This window comes from Cyanistes caeruleus, chromosome 18, assembly GCF_971803275.1.
Source record: "Cyanistes caeruleus chromosome 18, bCyaCae1.hap1.1, whole genome shotgun sequence".
In the NCBI taxonomy this organism is placed as follows: domain Eukaryota; kingdom Metazoa; phylum Chordata; class Aves; order Passeriformes; family Paridae; genus Cyanistes; species Cyanistes caeruleus.
Window position 1 is genome coordinate 4149779 of NC_141718.1, and position 25081 is coordinate 4174859.

Genomic DNA, 25081 nt, shown 5'->3' on the forward strand with positions numbered 1-25081 from the left:
GTGTCAACCCCAAGAAAGTCTTGATGAGAACCAGTTCCTGTTCCCTTGGCTGGGAACAGAAAGGAGCCTGCAGGATGAGACCAGCCCTCACATCTCCCCTGGAATCCTTGATGCCACAGGGCTGCTGTGATTTGAGAGTTTGTTTGCATCTTTTAGGCTCTTTTTTTTTACAGCTCAAAACTATTTAACTATAGATAAATAAAATCCCTGATGTTGTTGTAACGTTCCCAGAAGGAGACGCTCGTTACATGGTCACAGGGACATTTATCCCCAAAGTTCCAAGGTAAAATCTCCATCTCTGAGAGGTCAGGAAGGATTAGGACAGAAGCCAAAAGGTTTCTCCAGCTGTCCTTGGGGTCACTACTGGGGAGCACTGCAAGAAGTGCAGAGCAGTGTTAACCCTGGTCTAAAAACAACAAAATCCCAACAGCTGGGACCTCTCCCACAGGGAGGGCTGGGAGGTCAAACTGACATTAATTAGGATGGAGATCTGATATTTTATCCCAAAAGTTCCTTCAGCCACACAGCCCATGAGGACATCAAGCTCCAAGCAAGTAATAAAGTGACTCGCATGTAAATATGAAATATCTTCTAATTTATTGTGTTATATTAAAAAAACAACAGTACATATTGCAAACATCAACCATACACTGAAATCCAGCTGAAGCTTGTTCTGTGCAGAAGTCTGGACAGGTGGCAATGATTGTACAGAACAGGAATTTGCTGTTGTCCATGAAACAATTCCATTAAGACTGAAAGGTTCTACCTACGCTTTGCTCTAAGGTAGGATGGGAGCTTGGAGCCTTGCCCAAGTGCTGTGGCTCAGGGCATCCAAACCTGCCTCGGGGGAGTGCAGGAGCAGCTGCTTTGGTGCTACAGGGAGAGAGGTGGGAAGGGGGCAGCAGGGCTGGTCCCTGTCCCCTCCTCGTGCAGCCCCACCCGTGTCAGGAGCTGGGAGGGGACAAAATCCCATCCTCAGGGGGACTTTGCTCAGCTGCCCTGGGCTGTGCTGTCACTGCTGGTGCTGGAGAATGGAAGCAGCCAGCTCTGCTCTCCCTGGCACTGGGAGGCAGGGAAGGATAATCTGAAGAGCTGCTTGTGCCCAGGACACCTGCCCTGAGCCCCAGCTGCACCTGAGAGCTCAGAGTAAAACCACTTAGAGTAACGAGGCTCAGGACTGAGAGCATTTGTGCAAGGGCATGAGCAGGGTGTGCCCAGAGCAAGGACAGGGGCAGCAGGTAAAGGACAGTCCCCAGGACAGCACAGCTTGGCTGCACCCCGAGGATGAGCTCAGGAGTGACTTAAGGCAGAGTCTGCCCAAAAATGCAGGAACAAAACTGAAATTGAAACTTTAACTCTCCTGGAGTGACTTTGCTAAACCAACAGCTCTACAAAGCACTGTACAAAGATTAAAAACAGCCCTCCCCTGTTTTTTAAGAACTTAGTTTGCATAACCTGAAAGGGAAAAGCCTGAAGCCAGTTAAGGATCTATTTACAGAGAAGTTAATCACATAGCTGTGACCTGTCAGGGGCTTAGGACTGGTGTCACCTCCTGGGGCTGAAGCTGCTCTGCTCCACAGGACTGGATTTGGTCTGGGCTCTGCAGGTCAGCACAGCCAGGGGGTGAGCTGCCCCGAGCCTGCTGGAGAGCAGCTCCCAGCTGCAGTGAGCAGGGTTTGCTGCAGGACTGGTGCTGGTCCCTGTTCACCCTCTGCTGAGACATGGCCAAGGGCAGCAGGGCTGTTGCAGATGCTGAAATGCCCAGTAACAGCCCAGTAATCACCAGTAAGTGTCAAAGTACACAGTGCTGGAGATACAGCAATCCAGGACTTCCCTGCCTCACTGACTTCCCTGCCTCACCCTCAGCTTATCCCAGCCCTGAGGGGAGAGACACTGGCTCCTTCCCCCTCTGCTCCAGCCCCAGAAGAGGCTGCAAACAGATTTAAGTACAACACAAACTGGAAGCCCTGAGGTGTCAGGACAGAGCTGAAACTGCTGAGCCCCAGGGAGACTGTGGAGCTCTCAGCAGCTGCAGAAGAAAGAGGAGAGAAGTATGACACCCCCACCTGCCACAGCCTGCAGCTGCCTGAAAGCTGGAGAAGTCTTTGGTTACTAGAAAGATGACCTCAGATTAAACTGGAAATCTTTGAGCTTTACTTGATGATCCAAAACTGTACAGCCACTTCCTGGTCTGTTTCAGCCTCTACCAACGAGCTCTGTGGAACAGAAGAACGTGGCTGGTGCTGCTGCAGCACCTTTGGTTTTGACACTGTTCCCATGTCCTTAGCGGCCCTGAGCCAGGAGCAGGGATCCCTGGAGCAGGAACACAGAGCTGCTGCTCCAGAGGAGTGTGGCTGTTAAAGCCAGTGCTAAATATTCCAGAGAAAGGGTCAAAAGAAACTCTAGCCCAGGGCAAAGTGCTCCGGTGTCACCCATGGGTGCTGCTGCAGTGCAAGTTTAACACTTCCTACCTCAGGTTTCTCTCCCTCCCAGGACTGGTGACCTGAACTGTCACAGCTGTGGCTCTGCTGCCAGCCCTATGGAATGACATCCCACCTCCCACCACTGCTGTCACTTGACTCCACAACAGGCAACAGGAGACAAGGAGGTAGATAAAATATTCATTGACAAGAGAAAAGCACTCGTAGAAAACCACAGTGCAGTGGCCTTCTCCACGCTCTGCCCTTCCACACACAGCTGCCATGGCTGGGAAGACTTGGAATAACCTCAGGATAAAGTCAAACAGGGAATATCTGCCTCTGGGTCACTGCCTGCTTCTGTTTCCCCTTGCTCAGAGCAAGGCAACGCTCCTGGATCAGTTCCAGAACCAGGGCTGCTGCCTCCCACCAACACCCTCCAGCATGGGAGGATTGAACCTGCTGTGACTCCTGGTACCTGGGAGCTGCTGGAAACCAAGCCCCCAGCTGAGACCCAGGCTCAGGCAGAAGCTCTAAGCACTGACCAGTACCAACACCGCTCCTAGGGAAAGGAACCATGGACAATTTGCTCCTGATTCTCCTCCTTTGGGAGGAATTTTAACCTTGAACTGTAGGGATAAAACAGGGGTGGGTGTCCCCAGCTCAGTGCTGCAGAAGCTCCAGTGAACCCCTGGAGGAGCAGATCCTGGGAGCTGTGGGGAACCCAAGGGAGCAGCCCCTGCTCCCTCCCACTGCTCTGAGGGGCCTGTCTGCCCCCAGCACTCCAGGAATCTCATCAGTCTGTGCCATTTGTTCATTGGGGAGTCACCCAAGGCACTCCCAAGCTCTCTCCCAGTAGCCAGGGAGCTGTGCAGCATCTCTGGGTCCAGGTCCCTGCCTTTCCCCCCAGCCCAGGAGGGTCAGGGAGTGCCTGGAGGGAAGGAGGGTGGCTGGCTAACCTTTCCTTTGTTGTTTTGGTTTTAAAGTGCAGGATCATTACCAAAGCCACAGGAAGCCAGACCTCCTCCTCTCCAGCACAAAACAGTAACAAGAGTGCTAAAAATTCCGGGCACTTCTCCAGCTGCTCAACAGGCCCTTCCAGGCTGCCCAGTAACCTCATTGATCCTCGCCCTACAACTACCGCATTTAAATACCCCAAATAACCTAAAGTTTGTTACAAAATCACAATTTACAGACTGTGCTGGACAGGACTTGCACTGCCTGGTCCTGCTGCAGGGCAGCCCCTTCCCCAGAGCTGCAGGGGTCCCCAGGCTCACTGGTGCAGGTGGGCCCTGTCGTCCGGGCGCTTGATGTGGATCCTCCGCACGCGCTCGATGCGCTCCCGCTCCTCGTCCTCCTCCAGGTGGTGGGAACGCCCTGCAGCCCCTCCTGTGGCTTCCAGGAGGGCATTGTCCGGCCCCCTCCCATCCTGGGATTCGTACAGCAGAATGTTCAGGGTCTCCTCGTAAATTCGGGCTTCTGGGAACTCCACCTGGCAGGCAGGGAAGAGAAGGTCACTCACTGCAGGCACCAGGAAACCTCGGTTTGGATTCCTGATACCCGGTGTTGCAATTCCTTAATTGCATCCCAGCCACGGAAATCCTTTCAGGCACAATCCTTTCTATTCCATTTCTTGCTTCCAGCTTTTGAGACCTACAACCAGTTGGGTTTTTACCAAAACCAGGAAGATCTCTCCTGGGAAAGGGAAGAATACAGGGAAAGTGTGTGATCCATTGCTGGATCCCTCCTTACATGGGGGTGCAGAACCACGGAATAGTTTGGGTTGGGAGGGACCTTGAAGATCATTTAACTCCAACCTTAGATCATCTACTTGTAACATCCCAAACCCAAAAGTGGTTAAATGCACAAGTTTGTCTGAAGATAGAGCTGAACTGAACATTATGGAGTATCACAATACATTATGGAATACCACAGGGCTTTATAGAATATCCCAGTGCTACCTGCCCTGAGCAGGCAGCTCCTGCTGTACCCCAGGATGGGCTAAAGGTGCTGTCCCACTCTCCATGCATTGCTTATCCTCCAGAGGTGCTGAACAATGACAAAGTGCCAGCCTGTTCAGCTGCCAGGGTGGGTGCCAGGCTGGAGCATTCCCAGTTTTGCTGTACCTTGGTCTGCTTTTTCTCGGTGGCATAAACGATGGAGGTGCAGCAGACCTCGGCGATCTTGCGGCCCTGCCCGTAGAAGGACCAGCAGCAGATCTCATCCCCAATGACATCCTTGATGAACAGCACCCTCCCGTTGAACCTCAGGGACAGCTTGTCAAAGAGCTCAATGTTCTTCAGCATGTTGTCATCGGAGTTGCTGTGGGAATGGAGGCAGCAGCAGGAGTTAACAGAGCACATGGAAAGAGTGGGAGCAGTGAGAATTGACAGCCCTGAGATCCCAGATTCCTGTGTCACAGTGTCCCAGCGTGGTTTGGGTTGGAGGGACCTTAAAGCCCATCCAGTGACACCCTTTGCCATTGGCAGGGACACCTTCCACTAGCCCAGGTTGCTCCAAGCCCCATCAAACCTGGCCTTGGACGCTTCCAGGGATGGGGCAAACCCAAGAAATTAATTCTTATTATTTCACTACTACAGGCAGGAAAACCTGAAGCGGCAGCAATACAACAGCAACAGCCCCATGAACAACTGTCCAAGGCCATTTCACCCAGGTGCAAGATCCTGTCAGCAAAACCAAACCATTCCTGAGCTCAGCACCCTGGATGGGCACCGTTATGTCATGAAACTTAAAAGGGAATAAGGGGAAAAAAGACAAGGCCCCAAATTTGATTTTTTCACCACTCACTGAGCTCCCTGTGTTTAACCACCACACTGCAATCCATGGGAATGCAGACAGCACTTGGCCAGGAGCCTCTGCCAGCTCCACCTAAGGATGAGAGGAACTCCTCTGGCACAGAAATAGCACAGACTCAGCCCTCCATGGATGGCAGCAGACTCCCTTCTGACTCCAGTTTGAAATTAATTGAGAAAAAACGGAGTGACTGCCAACACCAATCTGTCATCAGGTCTGGGGAAAGAGAAGGAAACTTTTATAGTGGATTTTAGTCTATGAAAAGCTTCCAACAATTCCAGATGAAGTAACTTACCTGGTGTAGGAATATTTGTTGTTGCTTCTGTTATAGAGAAGCTTCACAGCTGGCTGTAAGAAACAAAGCACAGATGAGTTCCAGGGAGCAGAGCCAGAGCTGGAACCTCAGCTCAGCCCAAGGCCCCACTGAGAAGCTGGAAGCACAAATTCCCAGTGGGATTTTGGTGGTGTTACTGCTGCTGCTGTAAACCTGTGATGCACAGGTTGGCAATGGGGCTGCAGTCCCTCTCAGGAGTCTCCTCTGGGACTGGATCCTCATCTATTCTTATCTTCCCTCTGTCTTATCAGTACCCCCTGCCATGGGCAGGGACTTCTTCCACTATCCCAGGCTGCTCCAAACCCTGTCCAACCTGGCCTGGGACACTTCCAGGGATCCAGGGGCAGCCACAGCTTCTCTGGGCAACCTGAGAAAGAGCCTCACCACCCTCACAGGGAAAGATTATTTCCTAATATCCCATCTAACCCTGCCCTCCTTTAGCTTAAAGGCATCACCCCTTATCCTGTCACTCTATCCCTTGTCCAGCTCTTCTCTCTCTCTCGGAGCCCCTTTAGGCACTGGAAGGAAGGAGCTCTGACATCTCCCCAAAGCTTTCTCCTATCCAGGCTGGACACCCCCAGCTCTCCCCATGGCACATCCCAGTCCCTCTCACCTTGTTGGAGGTTGCAATCAGCTTCTGCTCCTCCTTGGAGGAGGTGATCACTGGGACCTTGCAGAAGGGCTCGTAGGCGTCCTTGTTCTGTAGGAATGAGAACCAAACAGCAGCTGAGTGACAACAGTTCCCAGGGCACACTCACATTTCCTGGGAATGATCTCTGCTGAGGGGTCAGTGTCCAGTCTGTCCTTGTGCTGGTTTCTGGGCTGTGACTGGCCAGGCACCACTCTTCTGGGAGGACCTGAGGTGTCCATTCCTGCTCTCCACCACTGACTGTCCTATGCCCAGTTAAACAGCAGGATCTGGAATGGGGCTTCTCAGGCAGGACATCAGTGACAGTGGCCTCAACCCCAAGATGGGAATCTCAGACCATAACAAAGAACACAACAGGACTCCCAGCAACTCTGGCAAGAAGCTGGTTTTCCTAGATATGACCAGATTCCAGCAGATGGCAACACAAACTATTCCAATTTCCATCCCAGCCTCCAAAATCACCTCATTAAGACCAGGGAGAAAATCCTGCTCTGCACAGATGTTGCTGCCCACCCCCAGCTGCCCCTGGTGCCCCCGTGCCCACCTGCAGGGCTGCCTGGCATTCATCCACCAGCCCCTGCACCAGGTAGTACTTGGCCTCAGCCAGCAGCTCCTCGATCTCCCGGCGGCTCTCGGGGAGCGGCACGGCTCCGTCCCGCAGGTAGTTCAGGATTGTCCCAAAGTGCTTCCCACAGCGGTCGATCAGGATCCAGCCTGGGGACACAGGAAGGCCACAGTGAGGACAAGCTGAGATGAATGTGGCAAAAGGCCTTAACAGAGCAAAGTGGTGAAGGACATGATGGAACTGGGAGCGTGAGGACGGAACGGGAAACGTGAGCAGAGAGTGCGGCTCAGCTGGAGCTTAGGACCATGGTGGGAAGAAAATCATGGAATGGTTTGGGTTGGAAGGGAAATTCAAGATCATACAATCCCACCCCTGCCATAGGCAGGGACACCTTCCACTAGCCAAGGTTGCTCCAAGCCCCATCCAACCTGGCCTTGGACACTTCCAGGGATCCAGGGGCAGCTACAGTTTCTCTGGGCACCCTGTGCCAGGGCCTCACACCCTCACAGGGAAGGATTTCTCCCCAGTATCCCATCTAACCCTGCCCTCTGGCAGTGAGAAGCCATCCCCTCTTGTCTTGTCCCTCCATGCCCTTGTCCAAAGTCCCTCTTCCAGCTCTCCTGGAGTCCCTCTAGGCACTGCAAAGTACTCCAAGGTCTCCCTGGAGCCTTCTTTTCTCCAGGGAAGAAAAGAGCTCCAACCAGAGCTGTGGATGCAGGATCCACATTTCGCCTCTTGCTGCTGGAATCAGGCTGGGCCCTGGAAAAGTCAGGCAGTGCCGAGGCTGGAGCTTCCCTGAGTGAACAGATGGCCACTCTCACAGGCTGAGACTCAGGAATGCAGCGAGGAAACGCTTGTGGGGAAGGAGTCATATTTTGGACAAATAAGGAAAGTAGGTTAAAGCAGCCCCTGTGTGTTCTGCATGAAAGGAATTACAAGGAAAAGTCTGAACATTTGGTTCAATCTGGAAAGGGAACACAGCCCTTTCTGAGGGAAAAGGAGACACTCTGCAGCAGCTCACTCCAGGATTCCCAGCTCCCTCATTCCTGCTGTCCACAGACAACACAAAGTGTGGTCCAAGTGTGATTTTACAGGCTGGAACAACAAACTGGAGACAGAAATCATGGAACAAAGGCCTGATCCAGGCTAATGGCTAATCCAGCTAGAGCAGAAAAAAAACCCATTTAGTAGTGCAGAGTATGGAAAGCAAGAAATCCCATTTTAATGGGAGATTTAGTGGAAGGTGTCTCTGCTCACAGCAGGGGTGGAACAAAGTGAGTTTTAAAGTCCTTTCTGACCCAAACCATTCTGTGACATAGAGGAAGCACAAGCCATGGTAGCAAACCAGGACATCCATATTCCACAAATGCAGCTGCTTCCCAAACTCACTGGAGCACACAGAAAGGTGAAGGGCCAGGTGAGAGCAGAATTACCATCCCCAAACTCCTCTGTGATTCCTCGCAGGCTGCAAAAATCTGCTGCAACTTCATGTTTACAGATGGTGAAACTGAAGCAGAATTGCTCATTTTCATGTGGGGATGAGAAAACAATTCCAGTAGTGTTGCAAAATCTGAGTGACCACTAAAAGAGCTTTAAAAATCCTTCTGTTTCCCCCAAACAGCCCAAAGGAGATGAGTCACAGGGAACTGACCCTGCTGCCACTCGGCCACAGCAGAGCCAACAAGTGGGCTGAAGCCTCTTAGAGTTATTTTTTAATTGCAGTGCTCCAGAAACATCCTGTGATCCACTTAGGAAGGGACACAGATTCCATGAGCAGTATGGAACACAGAATCATGGAATGGTTTGGGTTGGAAGAGAACTTAAACTTTATCCAGTTCCAATCCCCCGCCATGGGCAGAGACACCTTCCACTGTCCCAGGTTGCTCCAAGCTCCATCCAACCTGGCCCTGGACACTTCCAGGGATGGGGCAGCCACAGCATCTCTGGGAATTCCACCCCATATCCCATCTATTTGTCCCCTCTGGAAAATTGAAGCCATCCCCACTTGTCCTGTCACTCCTTGCAAGTAGTCCTTTCCCATCTTTTTGTCAGCTCCTTCAGGCCCTGGAAGCCACACTCAGGTCACTCCAGAGCCTTCCCTTCTCCAGGCTGAAAAATCCCAGCTCTCCCAGCCTTTCTTCCCAGCAGAGCTGCTCTATCCCTATGCTCATCCTGGTGTTTCCTCTGGACTCTCCAGCAGCTCCACATCCTCCCTGTGCTGGGCCCCAGGGCTGGAGGCAGCTCTGCAGGTGGGGTCTCACCTGGGCACAGGGGGAGAGCCCCCTCCCCTCACTGCCTTTGTCCATGGACACATCAGACCTTTAGGAAACTCATCTTTGTCTTACAGGAATTCTCAGGGAAAGGATTCAAACACTCCAGCTACAACCAGACATTTTCCAACCAAGCCCTGGCAGGTGAAACAGGAGCCTGACACTGGACACTGCCTGAGGCTCCACTCTCTTATCAGCAGCTGGACCAGGAACAGCTTCCCCATCAACAGCAGCAGGGAGTCAGGGAAAAAAAGAGAATTGGAAACAAGTGGATGCACCTGGAAAACTCATATCCTTCTCCCTGCCCATTACTATCCCAAAAAAATGTTCCAAATATGCTGATTTGCTACAGTTCATCAATAATTTCTAAGCTGAAAACAATCATCTGCCACCCACAGGCAGAGAAGTCCAGACTTTTCTCCTCCAGCCTGAGGAGCAGCAGGTTGGAATTGTTCAGCTGGGAGGAGGAGCTGGGATCTGAATCCCAGACACAGAGCAGGACCCCGTGTGCCACATTCCAGACTGGTTAAACCCAACTCCTTCCAGTTGCTCCCCAAGCCTGGCTTCTCTTCCTAAGAAACATTTTGTTTGGTGCCAGGTTTTGGGTGTGACCAATTAGGAGGATTTTGAAGAATTCCAGATAAAAAGTGTTTCCTTTAGCAGCCCCAGTGCTATTGTCCCAGTTTCCAGGCAAGGGGAGATAAAGCAAGAACTGCTGCAGTGGGAGTGTCTGCGTTACAACATACAGGAAGTATCAAATTCCTCTTAAAACACAAACTGGTTCCATGGAACAATCCCACACAGACACTGTGGGAGTCACAGCAAAACAAACTTGGGATTTTACGTCCCAAACATGATATTTTAGTTGGAGAAACTCCAGTTATCCTAAGATTTAGGGTGCAAACAGCACCTGCACTTCCAGGGACTGTGAGCCCTGGGAATGGGATGTGCCAGCCCTCCTGTATCTGCCCAGGACACTGGGATCACGCCAGGGTGAGTTTCCAAAATGAATTTGGAATTTCCAACCCATTTCCAACCATAGGAAGTCTGGAATTATCAAATTCAGTGAAGCAGCTTCAGGGAGGGACAGGAAGATCCACCTCAAGTTTAGGAAAGGGAGAGGTTTCACAACATTTCCACTCCTCCAGCATTCCCAGTCAAGATGTTGGTTCCCATTTGACAGAGGTTTTCCCAAATTTGAGCCAGTATTGATTCCCATTTGACAGGTTTTTTCCTAATCTGACCCACAGACTGACTTTTTTTATGCAACCTCCATGGTCTGTATCCAGGATAAGTATCCCAGAGACCCTTTGATCCAGAGCCACAAATCCTGGCCTGGGATTACACCTGGAACAACACAGCTTTGTTTTCCCCAGCTTAAATATAAAGATTTCTGGCTAAACCAGGAATATTCAGCTAATCAGGGTGCATTTTTACATTTTTTCCTTCAAATCCACTTCCTTTTATCTCAGGAAAGCTTATAATAAACCTCTAAACAGACTGTTTGAAAGCACTCAATACTCAGTCCATCCCACCTCACCTTGTACTGTATTTTCTCTGTTTTAAGCAAATTCAAACAAAATTTTCAAATAATAATTAACTAATCCCAAGGGAGGTGCTTGAACCTCCAGGCTCAGCTTTGCAGAGGCTGTTGTGAAATACAAAAGTCCTTAAATATTGTTATGGGAAAAACATCAGAGTGAAAATAAAGCTGAGCTTCCAATTAAACTCTGGCACACCCACAACATGGGAACAGGGAGATAAAATTTCAAATTTTCTGAAAATTCTGCAACTGCTTTTGTTTTAGGGAAATCAGCTGTCAATAGTCCCACAAGAAAATATTTTTATTTTAAAAAATCTTTTTTTAACTCATTAATAACTACATTCAGAGCATGCTTTATATTTTATTTATCAGAAAGGAGACAAGAAGAGGGAATGGCATTCTGAATTTCCAAGAGGACACACAAGTCCCAACTCAAGGATTCCTAATCACTATCCCCACCCTCTTCTGTGGGCTTCAGAGCTTCAGTGTCAGTATTCTGAAAGGAAAAGATGCTCCAGATGCCACCTGGGCCTGACATGAGCTTTGGCACCCTCAGTGCCCTTTTGCTGCTCAGGAAACAACTAAGGCCATCCTTATCTTTTGTTTCACATTTTTCCCAGCTGTATAATCATGGAATAACAGCATGGTTTGGGTTGGGAGGAACCTTGAAGATTATTTAGTCCAACCCTGCTGTGGGCAGGAACACCTTCCACTATCCCAGGCTGCTCCAAGCCCCATCCAGCCTGGCCTGGGACATTCCAGGGATCCAGGGGAAGCCACAGCTTCTCTGGGCACCCTGTGCCAGGGCTTCACCACCCTCCCAGGAGAAGATTTCTTCCCGATATCTAATCCAAACCTACCCTCTTATATGCCACTCCAGGACCTTATAAATATTCTCTCTCTGTCATTCTTGTTGCTCCTTCAGGCACTGTAAGGCCCCAGTTAGCTCACTCCAAACTTGCCTTTTATCCAGGCTGAACTCTCCTTTGCAGCAAAGATCCTCCATCCCTACAAACAGAAGCTCCTCTAACCTTTCCACGCCCCCTGTGACTTTCCCTTGTCCAGGAAGGATGTGGAGGGTGCCGGGATCATCCCGATCCTTACCTTCGCTGTCCGTGAGCACTTCCATGCGCCCGCTGAACATGGCCTTGAGCATGGTGTCCTGCTTGGTCAGGGTCTGCATGGTGGTGTAGTACAGGGCCCCTCCCACGTTCAGCTTCACGTACTTGGAGCTGGGGCTGCTCCCCTTGAAGGATGTTGTGCGCGTCGCGGCCGCCGGCACTGCTGAGCTCACCACGCTCTCTCCCGACATCTCTTCCTGCAAGGAGAGGGGTTCCCAGCTCGAGGGGGCAATTCCCAGCTCGAGGGGGCAATTCCCAGCTCGAGGGGGCAATTCCCAGCTCGAGGGGGCAATTCCCAGCTCGAGGGGGCAGCTCCCAGCCTGGCAGTGTGACACCCCTGTTCCCACTGGGTGTTTCACACCTCCCGTGCCTCTTTGTGTGAAGTCCTCAAGTGTTTTAAATGTTTCACTGTCAGGAACTGAAGGAAATTCCTGGACACAGCCCCCATTTTTTTCCCCCCCCCCGAGGAAAAACCCTGGGAATGCTGGGCTGGGTTTTGCACTGCAAAGCCAAAGGTTTTCCCACAAAAACTGCTTTCATTTCTTACACAACTCTGTAAAGCTTTACTCTTGTAAAGCTCTTACTCCATCAATAATCTGGGATGGAATTGGGCAATTCCCAACACACACAAGCGGAGCAGATGATTCCTGTGAGTCCAAATGCAGAAATCAACAGATGCTAAAATGCAGAATATCCACAGGTTTTCAAGGTTTTTTCCCTTGGAGTAAACAGGGAGAGCACGCACGAGCTTTTCCTGCTCTTCCCTGCCCTCCCACACTGCTCAGAGCACCAAAATCCAGCCGGACAGAGCAGCCTCCAGCCACATTCCTGTCACCGAGGTCACACTGGCACAGGCACACGGTGGCTCAGCACCACAAATGCCCCCAGAGCCGCTAAATCCTTAATCACTCTGAGCCTCCATGGTTCTGTTTTATCTCAGGATGGGACAGGGTGGGATCATTAACCCCCTCCATCCCTGCCGCTCCAGCTCCCACAGCTCCGGGATGAGCTGAACAGAAAGATTTTGGCTTCACTGCCACGAAACTCCCAACAGAGCCGGAGTTGTGTGGCACAGGAGAGGGAGCGGGAGGGGCAGGGATGATCCCATCATCTCTGGGATGCACAGGCAGCAACCTCAGCTCACGTTCCAGCCTCCTCCGGTACCGGAACAGCCCAGCTTGGGCAGCATCCAGAGGGGGTCGATCCTACAGCTCACCACGACCCTGCACCCCAAATCCCAGCCCTGCCCTCCCCAAACCACCGGCCCCAGGCCAAGGGGAGCGCTGGGGACCGGAGACGCGCAAACCGGACCGTGACCACCGCGATTCCCGGGGGTCAGACTCCCCCCGGGACCCCCCTCTCCAACCTCGGGGCTGGACCATGCCTCCAGCCCGCCCCGGACACTGTCACTCAACAGCTGCACCGCTCTCGGGGGCCGCAGCCTCAAATTCTCAGCCCAACCCTCCGCAGGGCAGGACCGGTACTCCCTCCCATGGCTCAAAGTCCCCCTGAGCCCCCCGACCCAAAATCCCTCAGCGCCCCCGAGGGCCGGAGCCCCCTCAGCTTCCCCTGCCCCGCTGAGGCCCCGAGCCCCCAGCCTCTCTCAGTCCGCTCCCCGTTCCCCATCAATCCTCCGCCCCTCTTCCTCCGCGAGGGCCGGAGCCCACGGCGCCCTCCAGGCCCGTCCCCGGGCCCCGAGCCGCCCTTTCCCCCTCACCATGAACGGACCGAGCCCCTCGGACGGAGCGAGCGGGAGCGCCGGGCGGGGAACTTCCGCCCCTCGCTTCGCTTCCGGCCCCGCCCGGGTGCGCCCCCAAACCCGTCCGATGGCACTCCGGGCCCTCCCGGCCGCTGCCGCGCTGCCGCCTCACGGGCTTGGCCCAGCACGGTTTAGCCCGGCTCGGCTCGGCCATACTTTCCCGGTATCAGCGGGACGCAGGGCCGGCTGTTCTCCCTGCGCCGAGGCGGTGAGCGGGCCGGCGGAACGGCAGCGGCGGGGCGGGTTGGCGGCCGGACGGGGAGCGAGGACACGGCTGCGAGGAGGGGGCTGCGGCCGCGGCCTGGGCGGGGGAACCGGGAGGGACCGGGGGGTTCCGGGGCCGCTCGGCCCGGCCCGCCCGGCCCGGTGTCCGCCGGGACGAGGGTGAGCGCCTGGGGGCTGCGGGGAGGCTGGCGGCAGCGGCGGGGTGAGCGGCGCGGTGGGAGCCTGGGCCCGGGGAGGGATGCGGGAGGGATGCGGGGGCTGTGAGAGGCGCTGAGGGGCCTTTGCTCGTGCCTTGGGCGAGCCCTGGGAGCTGCGGCCCAGCTCCAGGGCTGTGGCTGGCTCTCGGGTGCTACTCGGGGGTTGCACCTGCTCCGGTCCCCGGGTCGCTTTGTCCTTCCGTGCTGTCACACACGGAGCGGTCCCACCCCGCCTGTGCCGAGCCGCGGTGCTGCTTCCCCTCCCACTCACCGTTTAACTTGCGGGTGCAGCGAGAGCTAAATCGGGTCTAAAGGACTCGGAATTGCGGAGGGGAAGTCTAAATCCCCAGATCAGCCGCAGGGAATGTGCTTGTCCCTGCAGGAGCTGCCCGGAGCCTCTGGACGGGGATCATGTGTATGTGTAAATGAGCATCACACGCTTCCCTTGAAGAAGTGACCCCTCAGGTGAGTTCCTTGTTGTTATTTATAAAGCTCTGGTTGACCCTGGGTGTTTTAGCTGGTGGCTGGCAATAAATCAGTGTCCCTTGTGCCCTTTGCCTCCTGTTCCTGGCCGGGGAGATGTTCTTATCTGTTGCCAAGGAAAGAACAGAGGCTGGAGAAGGGGGAGTGGAGCACAGTGTCAAAAACACTGATTTGTTTATTTTTCCACTTAAAATCTCCCAGCCTGCAGCAGGCTGTGGGTTGTGCTGGAAGGATTCCCTGCCAGTGTTTTTGTGTCCCTGTGCAGCCCCATGACAGTCGCTGGGCTTTTTTTATTCCCATTGTTTTTATTCCCACTTTTCCCTCTGCTGTCGGATTTTCCCCTCCCCTGCAGGGAGCTGAGAACTGCCCTTCTATGGGTGTTTTTTCCCCTTTCCTCTCGTTTTCCAGGTGTTTGCTGCAGGGATCCTTTGCTCCCTGAGAGGTTCCAGCCATGTTCAGTGCCAGCCAGTCCTCCAGGGCCCAGTTCCTGGACAAGGCCCGGCAGGCGCGGGAGGAGCGGCGGGAGCTGAAGGAGAGGGAAAGAGCTGCAGTGCAGCTCCAGGCTCTGGTCAGGAGGTTTCTGTGTCGCTGTCGCCTGCAGAGGGAGATCAGGTGTGTGGGATTCATGGGTTGGCTTGGAAGGGACCTTGAAGCTCATCTCGTTCCAAACCCCTGCCATGGACAGGGACACTTTCCACTAGCCCAGGTTGCTCCAGCCTGGCTTGGGCACTTCCAGGGATGAGGCAGACACAGCTTCTTCCACCCTCACAGGGAAGGATTTCTTCCCAATATCCCATCAAACCTTGTCCTGTGTCAGTTTGAGTCCATTCCCCTTTCTCCTGCCATTCCAGACATTTGTAAAAAGTCTCTCTCCACCTTCCTTGTGGGACCCTGGGGAAGGAATTCTTTGCTCTGTGATTGCTTTTTAACTCCTCGTTTTTCCCTCTTTGCAAGGAGAGAGGTGGAGGAATTCTTTGGGACAAATGAATGTGGCTCAAGTAAAAGAAGTGCCCTGTCTGTGTTCAGGATTGCCAGGAAGCTGCTGTTTGTGTTCAGTCCCAAGGAGGACAAGGAGGTGAGGACACTGCCCTGACATCCTGCTGTGCTTTTTAGGGACAGGTTAAATACGTTTAATTCCTTACCCAGTGATCTGCAATATTCTCTGCATATTTTCTGCAATGTTCTCTCTGTCTTCTGTCCCTTCCTGAAGGGATCTGCCTGTAGGATTAAAACAGGAGAAGCCTTGAATTTTTCAGCAGTGGTTCTGTATTCAGGGCATCCTTTGATGGAATGTTTTTCCTGGTGACAGTGCCAGCTGCAGGAGCTGAGCAGTGCCTGGGGATTTTGGCACACCCTAGTTCCCCAGGCAGGTACACTGGGACAGCTCCGAGAGATCTGTGCTGGCACAGGGAAGGCTGTTTGTATCCCAGCAGCTTTCCTGCCTTGAACTCTGTGGGTTCAGAGTGAAGCCCTGAAATTATGATCTTTGCCCCAGAAAGCATCCAAAAAAAGCCCTGTGCTCCCAAGGAGGGAATTCTGCACAGCAGCAGCAGCAGTGTGATGTGTGTGCTCCTAGGGAAGGAGCCATCAGGATTCCTGTAGGGATTGTGCTGGGAACATTTGCTGATTCGAGACAGAGAGATCTTCCTCCCTCTGCTGAGCTGTTCCTTGTGTTTTTCCAGAATAGCCCTTCCTGTATTAGTTATAACTAATCCCACCTTTGGATTTTCCCAGAGGTTTGAAAAGCTGTGTCGTTGCATCCTGAACAGCATGGATGTGGAGAACGAGCCCAAGGTCAGCAGGAGGGTTTGGTTTGGAGTGGGGAGAGGTTGGGGGTTGTTTTTAACTCTCTGTGTGGGGATTTACTTTGGCAATATGTAATTTTTAGCTTTCAAAAGCCCTTGAGCACTGTGGGGATTGCACAGGGAGAGTCTGGACAAGTCCTTTAGTATTCCAGGCATGTTTTTACTCTGTGCAGCCACAGGGGTTAAAGGACACTTGGTTTCTGGGGTGGGTGATGTGCTTTGACCAGGGAATTTGGGAAGAGGAGCATCTTGGTCCCACTGCTGGGTTCTGCAGCACAAACCCTGATCCCTCTGTGCATCCCCCCCCTTGCTCAGGTGTGGTATGTGTCACTGGCACTCTCCAAGGACCTCACACTCCTCTGGATCAAACAGATCAAAGACATCCTGTGGTTTTGCTGTGAATTCCTCAAGCAGCTCAAGGTAAGGACTGTTCTTGTGTTTTCTCTCCCTGCATTTGGCAGGTGGCACAGTGGATTTTCTAACTCTGCTGTTTGTTATCCCAGCCTGATATCCTGCAGGACTCCAAACTGGTGAACTTGCACCTCACAATGTTGGTCACCTTCACAGACACTTCCACCTGGAAAATCCTCCGGGGAAAAGGTTGGTGCATCCAGGTCTTTAAGCCACTGATTTGGGACTTGGTGTTAAAATCTACTGAATGCTCTGGCACAAGTTCCAGAGAAGCTCTGGCTGCCCCTGGATCCCTGGAAGTGTCCAAGGCCAGGTTGGAGAGAGTTTGGAGCAACTTGGGATAGTGAAAGGTGTCCCTGCCCTTGGCAGAGTTGGAATGGGGTGATCCTTAACATTCCTTCCAACCCAAACCATTCTGGGATTCTGTTTCTGCACCTTGGTGGCCACAAAGACTCATTCTGCTCCTGTGTTTGCACAAAACAAGGATCCCCTTGGGATTTGACTGTTCCCCTTGGGATTAGGTTGTTCCTTTAGGGCATCAGCAGTTGTTACAGCATTTTTATAATATTCCAAAAGCCGCCGCACAGGAAGTGTTCAGAGGATAAGGGAATGTGCTCTTAGCTCTGGGGTTTTGTAGGAAAGGCAGACAAGTAATGTGAGGAAATGAGGCTCTTACAGCCTTAACAATACAGTGTGAATTGCTGCCAGAATGATGGGTTTGTGTAGAAGGACAAGGACTTTGTGCCAGGAGGGCTTGGGCAGTGACAAACCTTTGTGTGGGGGAGTCAGAGTGGGGCTGTGGTGCTGCTGGAGTGACATCAGTGCTTTAACCCAAAGGTGAGACCCTGAGACCTGCCATGAACCACATCTGTGCCAACATCATGGGCCACCTGAACCAGAAGGGCTTCTACTCCGTGCTGCAGGTCAGTGTGAGCTGCTACAGTCCCAGCTTTACCCAAACCAGTCCCAGCCCTGCCTGTGCCCCTCTCCTGAGGAGCTCTTTGGGTCTGTGCTGGGGTCTCAGGGACGAGCTGCTGGTGATTTGTGCCCATTTATATTTTTCTCAAAGCAAAAATCTCTTTCTCAAGTAAAGCAGACTGTCCCCACCTGAGACCAAATCTACCCTTCCCCTTCTGTCACTGCTGCTGAACCCAAATCCTGCTCAATCACCTCATCATGAGATGGACAGGGACAAGTCCTACATAATTTTGCCAAACTTTGCAGCTGCCACATCGTATTGGTTGGATTAATTTGCTGCTCTGCTGGGGAAAGGAGCTGATGTAATGAATCTTTTAAATAAGAATTACATTACCAAACTCTGAGCCTTGCCTGTTAATTTTTAAAGCCTGTGAGCACAGGTTCTAGGGAAATAAGTCCTGCAGAGTGTCTGATTTCATTGCAGTTTCTTTCTGCCATGATTAACCTGAAGCCCTCCTAGTTCTGCCAAATAACTTGTAAGATCTGGATTTTAGGGTGTTCTGATGTTTCTTTTTCTCTGCATTAAATAAAATTAATGCCTTTCAGGAGTAATAGTATTTTTTTATTTTTTTTTCTGAGTGCTACAGGATTTTTATATTTTGATTTCTTTCTTTCATTCCAGATTTTGCTAACTAATGGCTTGGCAAGATCCAGACCTTCCCTGTCCAAAGGTTCCTTAACTGCCATCTTCTCCCTTGCCTTGCGGTGAGTCAGCTGGAGCAGCTTGGGGGAATTTGCAGCCAAACTTGTCTTTTTTAGTGTTTTGGGATTTTTTTTAAAGACTTCTCATTCTTTCAGTGTTTTTGTGCCATTGAGAATATCATCCTGAGGAAAGAAGTTGCTTTAGGCAAATAGCTGCTGTCATCCTTTTTCAAATTAGTGTGGCTTTAAGTCAGGAATTAGTGTGAGCCTAAATTTGAGGGTGCAGTTCAGTTCAAGGTGAGCTTGCTCTGAGAACAAAAGTGTGAGGGAATGATCTGATCTTTTCCCTGGGATCCTTCAAAGCCAGGTTGGAAAGGGCTTAGAGCAACCTGGGCTAGTGGAAGGTGTCCCTGCCCACGGCAGGGGCGTGGGATGGGCTGAGCTTTAAGTTCCCTTCCAACCCAACCCATTCCCTGTGTCTGTGGTTCTTGCTGAGGGAATTCCCAGGATCCAGTTCTGGATGGCTCAGTTGGAGGCTGTGTTGCTTTTCCAGGTTGGGCTGAGCTCTGAAGTGTCTCTCTGTCTCTCTGTAGCCCTGTGGTTGCTGCACAGTTCTCAGACAATCTGCTGAGGTCCTTCCTGATCCATGTCATGTCTGTGCCTGCTATAATGACTCACCTTGCTACTCTCACCCCTGAGGTAAGTGGGTGATCTCAGAGGGCTGATTATCACACCAGGCCACTTGTTATTCCATTTTATCAGCTCTTGGAACAGAGATTTGGCATTTCTCTCTTTGCCAATGTCAATTCTCTTTTGTGAAAGCCAAATACTCTGGATTTCTAATGCAGAAGTTAGTAACACCAGTGGGATTATGGGCTGAACTAAAATACCTACATAAATAAATAATAAAGGCACACATGACCCACAGCTTGAATTTTTCACATCCTTGCTCTTCCTTTTCCATAACCACAGACAGAGCCAGAGCCTATATCACCCTGTTGTGTGTCAGAGGCTCTGTGGGGGTGACCAGTGGGCTGCCCACTAATCCAATTCAATCTGCTTGGTGCAGACAGGCAGGTTTTGTGCCAAATGGGCAAATCCTGTGTTCTTGCAGACAGATCATTGCAAAGGTCTGGCTCCAACTCCAGCATGACCTGTTCACCTGCCAGGGGTTTTATTTCCCAGCCCAGCTCCACGTGAACCACTCTGTGGGACAACAGCCTCGACTTGCTGCTTTATTTGGGAAGAAAAGCCAGTGCCAAGTGCTGCTGGCAGATCAGGTGTGGGAATGTGCTGCTTCCCAGCCTCACTGGCACTTCCATGCTGTCTTCCAGCGCCTGGCAGTGATCGAATCCCACGATCTCTTCCGGAAGTTCATCCTGTTCCTGAGCCGGGAATCCCAGTGCCGGGATGTCTGCGTGTGCCTGGAGGGCAGTCACACTCTCTGCTTGCTGGGTGAGCACCTCCAACATTTTTATTTGGTTTAAAAAGAGAGTCCTGATTCAGATCTTCTTTTTCCGTGGGGTAGAGATGCATCCAACTCATAATTTTTAATTGTTATTTTGATAACTTCCTCTAAATAATAATTGAGGTGTATTTTGGCATGTTATAAACAAGGTTTAAGACTTTTGCAAAGGAAGGAAGGGCCAGAGATTTGTCCTTGCATCCATGTCATGCATCATCTCTGCCAGCTTTTCACTTGGACTCTGAGCAAATCTTGGAGTGACTTGGATCTCCCTTCCCTAAATGCTGTAGCATATTTAAATCCACATTTCTGCAAAAGTAACAAGATTACCAGTTGGGATAACCCTGGATTATAGCTTTTAGTAGCTTGTAGAAGGTGTTTGTGGGAAGATGGCCAAAGGGAAGGTGTCACCTCAGGGGATGATGTGTGCTGGAAATGGCTTTCCTGCAGAGTGGCCTCTGAGATCATTACTGACACAAATCCTCTCCTGGGACTGGGAAAGGATTCACTTCACCTGTAACCCCTGTCCCACAGCATCTGTTCCTCCTTCAGCCTTGCTGTGCTGCTCCTTCCTCCAGGCAATCTGGTGTTCCTGGGCTCCCTGAATGACCGAGTGCTGGAGGAGGAGACAGCTCATTTTGTGGGGGTGCTCATCCAAATGCTCTCCTACTGCCAGAAGTACGTGTCCCAGAAGAAATCCAACCTCACCCACTGGCACCCTGTGCTGGGTTGGTTCTCACAGACTGTGGATTATGGGTGAGTGGGAAGGACCTCACAGGGAGAGATGATGAAGCCTCTCCTTTCATTTTTTATTTTTTTTAATACATTGCAAAGTGTTTTATGTTTTGAAATGAACAGCAAGAATAATTTCTTAGATATTTCAGGTTCCAGCTGCACAATAATCTGTAGCACTCCTGCACAGACTGTTCCATGGGTGGGTGCATATTCCAGTCTGGATTATGAGCTAAATGGATCAGTATCACTGCCTGGTGTTTTATTCCAAGCTGCCTTCTAACCTGTCCCCCTGCTCTGTCTTCCAGGCTGAACGAGTCCATGCCCCTGCTGACCAAGCAGCTGCAGCACCTCTGGGGAGTCCACATGATCCGGATCCTCTTCAATGATGTGCTCAGCAAGAAATTGCTGGAAAATCAGGAGATAGCTCAGCTGCCAGCACAGCCAATCTCCCCTCAGAACAGCCTTCCTATGAAAAGTCAGTTCTGGAAGGTTTTGGGGGTTTTTTGTCTCTGTGTGTGTGTGTTTATGTGGATCTTTCCCGAACTCGCAGGGCTTTGACTTTTCCACTTATGCTAAAAGCTTTGAATAATTACTTGCAGCAGCTGCTGCTGCTTATGTGGGGATGTGATCCCTCTTATTTGTAATTCCTCCTTGGAATGCTTCTGTGACCTGGGGCAAGTCTCTTTCTTTGGTGCTGGGAAAATATTTGCTTATTTTAGCAGTTTCCTTTCATCGTTTTCTCAAGTAGCTGAAGTTTTGCTTTTGGCAAAACTTCCAAGAGAAGATGGGAGCTCAGCTTCCTGTGTGGAAAATAAGGTGAAGCTGGATCTTGTGCCTGTGAGGTGTGGTGGTCCTGCAGAAAAGGATTTGGGATAAGATAACCATAAATCTGATACTTTCTAGCTGTTGCCCATAACGCTGGATGCTGTGGTCATTATTTGCTGCAGTCAGGACCATGGATCATGAGCGGTTTGGTTGGAAGGGCACTTACAGCTCATTCTGTTTTCACCTCGTCCTGTAGAGCATGTATAGAGCTGAGGAATAGTTTGAGTTGGAAAGGATTTGGGGACATGGGCAAGGACACCTTCCACTGTCTCAGGGTGATCCAGACCCCATCCAGCCTGGCCTTGGACACTTCCAGGGATCCAGGGGCAGCCACAGCTTCTCTGGGCAGCCTCTGCCAGGGCCTCACACCATGGCAAGGAAGGATTCCTTCCCAAAATCCCATCTAACCCTGCTCTCTGGCACTCCTCCTGTGTTTCTGCCCCCAGATCTGTTCAAGAGAGCTTTCCAGAAGTCGGCCTCAGTCCGGAACATCCTGAAGCCGGTGGGAGGGAAGCGCGTGGACTCTGCCGAGGTGCAGAAGGTTTGCAGCATCTGTGTCCTGTACCAAACCACCCTGACCACCCTCACCCAGATCCGCCTGCAGATCCTCACAGGTCAGGGCACCTCCCTGCTGCTCTAATCCTTTCCAGTGGAGTGAAAAAGGAGATTTTCTTATTTCTGTTGATTTGTTGGGAGTTTTATCACTGCCAGCAGGTTATTGACTGGCTGGGGAAGGCCCGTTCAAGCCTGAAACATCCGTGGGAAGAATAACATTCAGCACCACTTGAACAAGCACAAACTCTCAAGAACACAAATTAAAGCAAGTTTTCCTCTCATGAAACCTTGCTTACTCCCTCTCAGCCTTCAGCCTGAGTCAGGGTTTCTGGGGAGCCTGGCAATATTAATCTTTCTGTGGTGGCAACACTGAATGCTTTCATACATCTTGAGAACAAATTGCCTGTCTTGGGAAGGGGTGGAGGAGGAGATCAGCACTGTTTTGCTCTGGTGGGTAGAGCAGGGAGTGAGTCCAGAGCTTTGGGTGCTTTGTGGTGACCATAGGTGCAGCCCTGTTGTGTTCTCATCCCTAAGGTGGATGTAGGATCACAGGAATTCATTATTTTCTAAAGTTGCAAAAGAATTAGGGGGGAAACGGTCCAAGATGTTCAAACAATGCCTCATTAAATGTGCTTTTTTATTTGTGCTTTCCTCCTGGTGATTGTCCATCTCCTGTTAATGCAGACAGGCCTGGGAGCCAAATGGGATGCTCATGTTCCTTTTCTGCTTTGCAAAAGACTCTTTCAGCTTCAAGTCTCACCTCTCTGAGCTTTCACAAGCAGCAGAATGAGCTTTACTGGGTGCACTTTGTATTTTCATAGGTCTCACTTACCTGGATGATCTGCTGCCCAAATTATGGGCTTTCATCTGTGAGCTGGGACCACAGGGGGGGTTAAAACTCTTTCTGGAGTGTTTGAACAACGACACAGAGGAATCCAAGAGGCTGCTGGCCATGTTGATGCTCTTCTGTGACTGCTCCCGTCACCTCATCACGTAGGTAGCACGTGGATGGGGATCCCTGGATTTGTGACATGGAGCTGTTGTGCTCCTTCAGGTTCAAGAGAAACATTTAAGGTTTTATGTCTTTTCATGGAGATTAGTAGGCAGGGTAAAACAGCAAGCTTTTGGGATTGAGTCCTGAGAAATAAAGGGCTTCAAAAGGACTTTTCCCCCTCAGCCATGTGCTGCTTCCAGCTGGTGACAAAACTGGGTGAGAGGAGGGGGAAAAGAAACGACACAAAAGATGGGAAAGGGGGTGGAAAATTGCCCTTGTTGGTCACTAGAGATAATTCTCTCCTCTTGAAAGAGGCAAAAATTTTCTTGGGAATGAGAAAGGTCCTTTTAAGCCTGAAACACTGTGACTCTGCTTGTATCTCAGCCTTTCATACCATCTTCTGTTAAGATCTGCTATCAATCAAAATCCATAAATAAGGTTTGTTGTTTATGACTTTAGATCCTCATGGGTGTCAGTTGTCATAGAAATAAGAGCTGCTGCTAAAGGATAATGTGCCTTTATGAAAATTTCAACAGGGAATTAGATTTACACTCGTGCATTTGCATTTGTTTGCTCTGACAGGATTCTGGATGACATCGAGGTCTATGAGGAGCAGATTTCATTCAAACTGGAAGAGCTGGTGACCATCTCCTCTTTCCTGAATTCCTTTGTGTTTAAGATGATCTGGGATGGAATTGTAGGTGGGTGCTTTTAGTAGCTTGACTTCATGTCACTGTTAGAACCACAAATAGCATTAATTTTGGAATTTGAAGCTTCTGCTAATTATTCCTTGGCACAAAAAGCACTTCAATGTGGGAATATGTCCCAGTCTTTTGATGTCCAGATGCCACGATCATGCTTTGTGCCAAATCCAGAGCACTTCCCCATTTCCAGTAAGAGTTTGTGTAACAGACATGATGGACATGTTGAGTTTTGGCAGAAATGAGGTTTAGCAAGGCTGGGCCATGTGTTTGGGCAAGAGTGGGGCAGTGCTGTGACCAGGCAGAGCAGCTTGCTTGGGTCTCTGCGGAATCTGCTGTGGATCTCTCTGCTGGTATAATTTGTGTACAGCTCAACTCTCTGGTAATTAGCTGAGATAGTCCAGTTCTGATGTGAAATGAGATGGCTTTGATCAGCTCTGTTTAAAGAAAAGACCGTCTCTCTTCCCAGAGGCACAAAATCCTTCCCTGCAGAGGCCGTGTGGGTCAGGAAAACGCCCCACTGCTGTTAGTGTGGGGAGGGTAATCAAGCTGTGGCTCCTGCTGCTGCCAAGGGTACCTGGACTTTTCTGCCTTGTTCCTTTTGTGCAGAGAATGCCCGAGGGGAGACCCTGGAGCTGTTCCATTCTGTCCATGGCTGGCTCATGGTGCTGTACGAGCGGGATTGTCGCCGGCGCTTCGCTCCTGAGGATCACTGGCTGCGCAAGTGAGTGGCCCAGGGCAGGGATCCTGGGCAGCTCCAGCCTAGTCCCACTGCTCCACATCCTCTGGGGAACCTGATTTGGGATTCCTTGTTGACATTCTGCCTGTGGGGTCGAGGTGGGAACTGTTGCCTGTGTTTGCAGTTACGGATGCCCCTCATATTGTGCTTTTCTCTGTGGTGGGAGGTTTAGGGGGTGCTTTGAAAACTGACTCAGCACCCAAGAGCTTGGGTGTCCTGGCCCTTTTTACCTTCTTAGTGTGTACACTGAGCACTTCAGTCATCTTTGGAATCACTACCAGTTCCCTCCCTCCCACACCCCTGGGTATTTCTCAGGGATCTCTGAATCTCTGCCTTTCTTTGTCAAGGGACCTCAAACCCAGCGTGCTTTTCCAGGAGCTGGACAAGGACAAGAAACGAGCCCAGCTGCTCCTGCAGTACATCCCACATGTCATTCCCCACAAGAACGTGAGTGAGATGGGGCCAGAGGGTGGAGGCTGGGGATCAGTGGCCTGAGTGGCCATTGGGGTGGGAGGGACACGTTTTGTGTCCTTTTGGGGCATTTTGTGACATGAAGCTGAATAAAAGTCTTCTTCATCCTCACCTTCCCCAACAGATTTCCTCTAAATGTCTTGATTTCTGTCACTGAGAGAGGACTGATCTGTGTCCTCATCCCTTCCTAGTGCATTTCCTTCAAATGTCTTCAAATGATCTCTGTGTTGAGACAGAGCTGATCTGTGTGTGTGCAGCTGCATGGAGTGACAGCAGCACCACTGGGAATAGCTGCAGCAGCTCTGTATGTCAGGAGCCTCCCAAATCCCTTCTGCACTGCAGGATGAGGATCCCTGTGGATTGAGACTTCCATTTGTTTTGTT

At 51.1% G+C, this 25081-nt stretch overlaps 3 protein-coding genes across 16 annotated transcripts in view; 2 read left to right on the forward strand and 1 right to left on the reverse strand.

The window, feature by feature from the left end:
• The window catches only part of MYO1H (myosin IH), a 36692-nt gene extending 36107 nt beyond the window's left edge, over window positions 1-585 (forward strand). For all 4 annotated transcript variants that reach the window (XM_086856421.1, XM_023937410.2, XM_086856422.1 and 1 more), the window contains one exon: window positions 1-585. In XM_086856421.1, coding sequence (XP_086712547.1) covers window positions 1-24 — 24 coding nt within the window. In that variant the 3' untranslated portion in view covers window positions 25-585.
• On the reverse strand, window positions 575-14545 carry KCTD10 (potassium channel tetramerization domain containing 10). Of its 5 annotated transcripts, XM_086856431.1 has the most exons (8): window positions 13025-13134; window positions 12298-12360; window positions 11697-11910; window positions 6759-6928; window positions 6179-6265; window positions 5527-5579; window positions 4544-4739; window positions 575-3909 (listed from the first exon to the last, which is right to left on the reverse strand). In XM_086856431.1, exons 3-8 carry the CDS (start codon window positions 11902-11904, stop codon window positions 3691-3693), a joined length of 933 nt encoding a protein of 310 aa, XP_086712557.1. In that variant the 5' UTR covers window positions 11905-11910; window positions 12298-12360; window positions 13025-13134; the 3' UTR covers window positions 575-3690. The 5 variants fall into 5 exon arrangements, with proteins under 5 accessions (XP_086712557.1, XP_086712554.1, XP_086712553.1 ...); XM_086856428.1 differs by lacking the exons at window positions 12298-12360; window positions 13025-13134 and adding an exon at window positions 14166-14545; XM_086856427.1 differs by lacking the exons at window positions 12298-12360; window positions 13025-13134 and adding an exon at window positions 13442-13510.
• The window catches only part of UBE3B (ubiquitin protein ligase E3B), a 23181-nt gene continuing 11551 nt past the window's right edge, over window positions 13452-25081 (forward strand). For 3 of the 7 annotated variants that reach the window (XR_015277833.1, XR_015277835.1, XR_015277836.1), the window contains exons 1-18: window positions 13632-13680; window positions 14277-14359; window positions 14786-14989; window positions 15332-15452; window positions 16112-16171; window positions 16498-16602; window positions 16686-16782; window positions 17431-17516; window positions 18194-18276; window positions 18807-18912; window positions 19548-19668; window positions 20257-20434; window positions 20719-20888; window positions 21685-21852; window positions 22615-22786; window positions 23370-23488; window positions 24098-24212; window positions 24575-24674. Coding sequence is in view for 3 of the 7 variants with exons in the window: in XM_086856426.1 (XP_086712552.1) it covers window positions 14829-14989; window positions 15332-15452; window positions 16112-16171; window positions 16498-16602; window positions 16686-16782; window positions 17431-17516; window positions 18194-18276; window positions 18807-18912; window positions 19548-19668; window positions 20257-20434; window positions 20719-20888; window positions 21685-21852; window positions 22615-22786; window positions 23370-23488; window positions 24098-24212; window positions 24575-24674 (1962 nt within the window). In the remaining 4 variants the exon portion in view is untranslated. Of the gene's footprint in view, window positions 13681-13774; window positions 13857-14276; window positions 14360-14785; window positions 14990-15331; window positions 15453-16111; window positions 16172-16497; window positions 16603-16685; window positions 16783-17430; window positions 17517-18193; window positions 18277-18806; window positions 18913-19547; window positions 19669-20256; window positions 20435-20718; window positions 20889-21684; window positions 21853-22614; window positions 22787-23369; window positions 23489-24097; window positions 24213-24574; window positions 24675-25081 lie in introns of those variants that run through there. The other 4 variants (XM_086856426.1, XM_086856423.1, XR_015277834.1 and 1 more) reach the window with 4 other exon arrangements.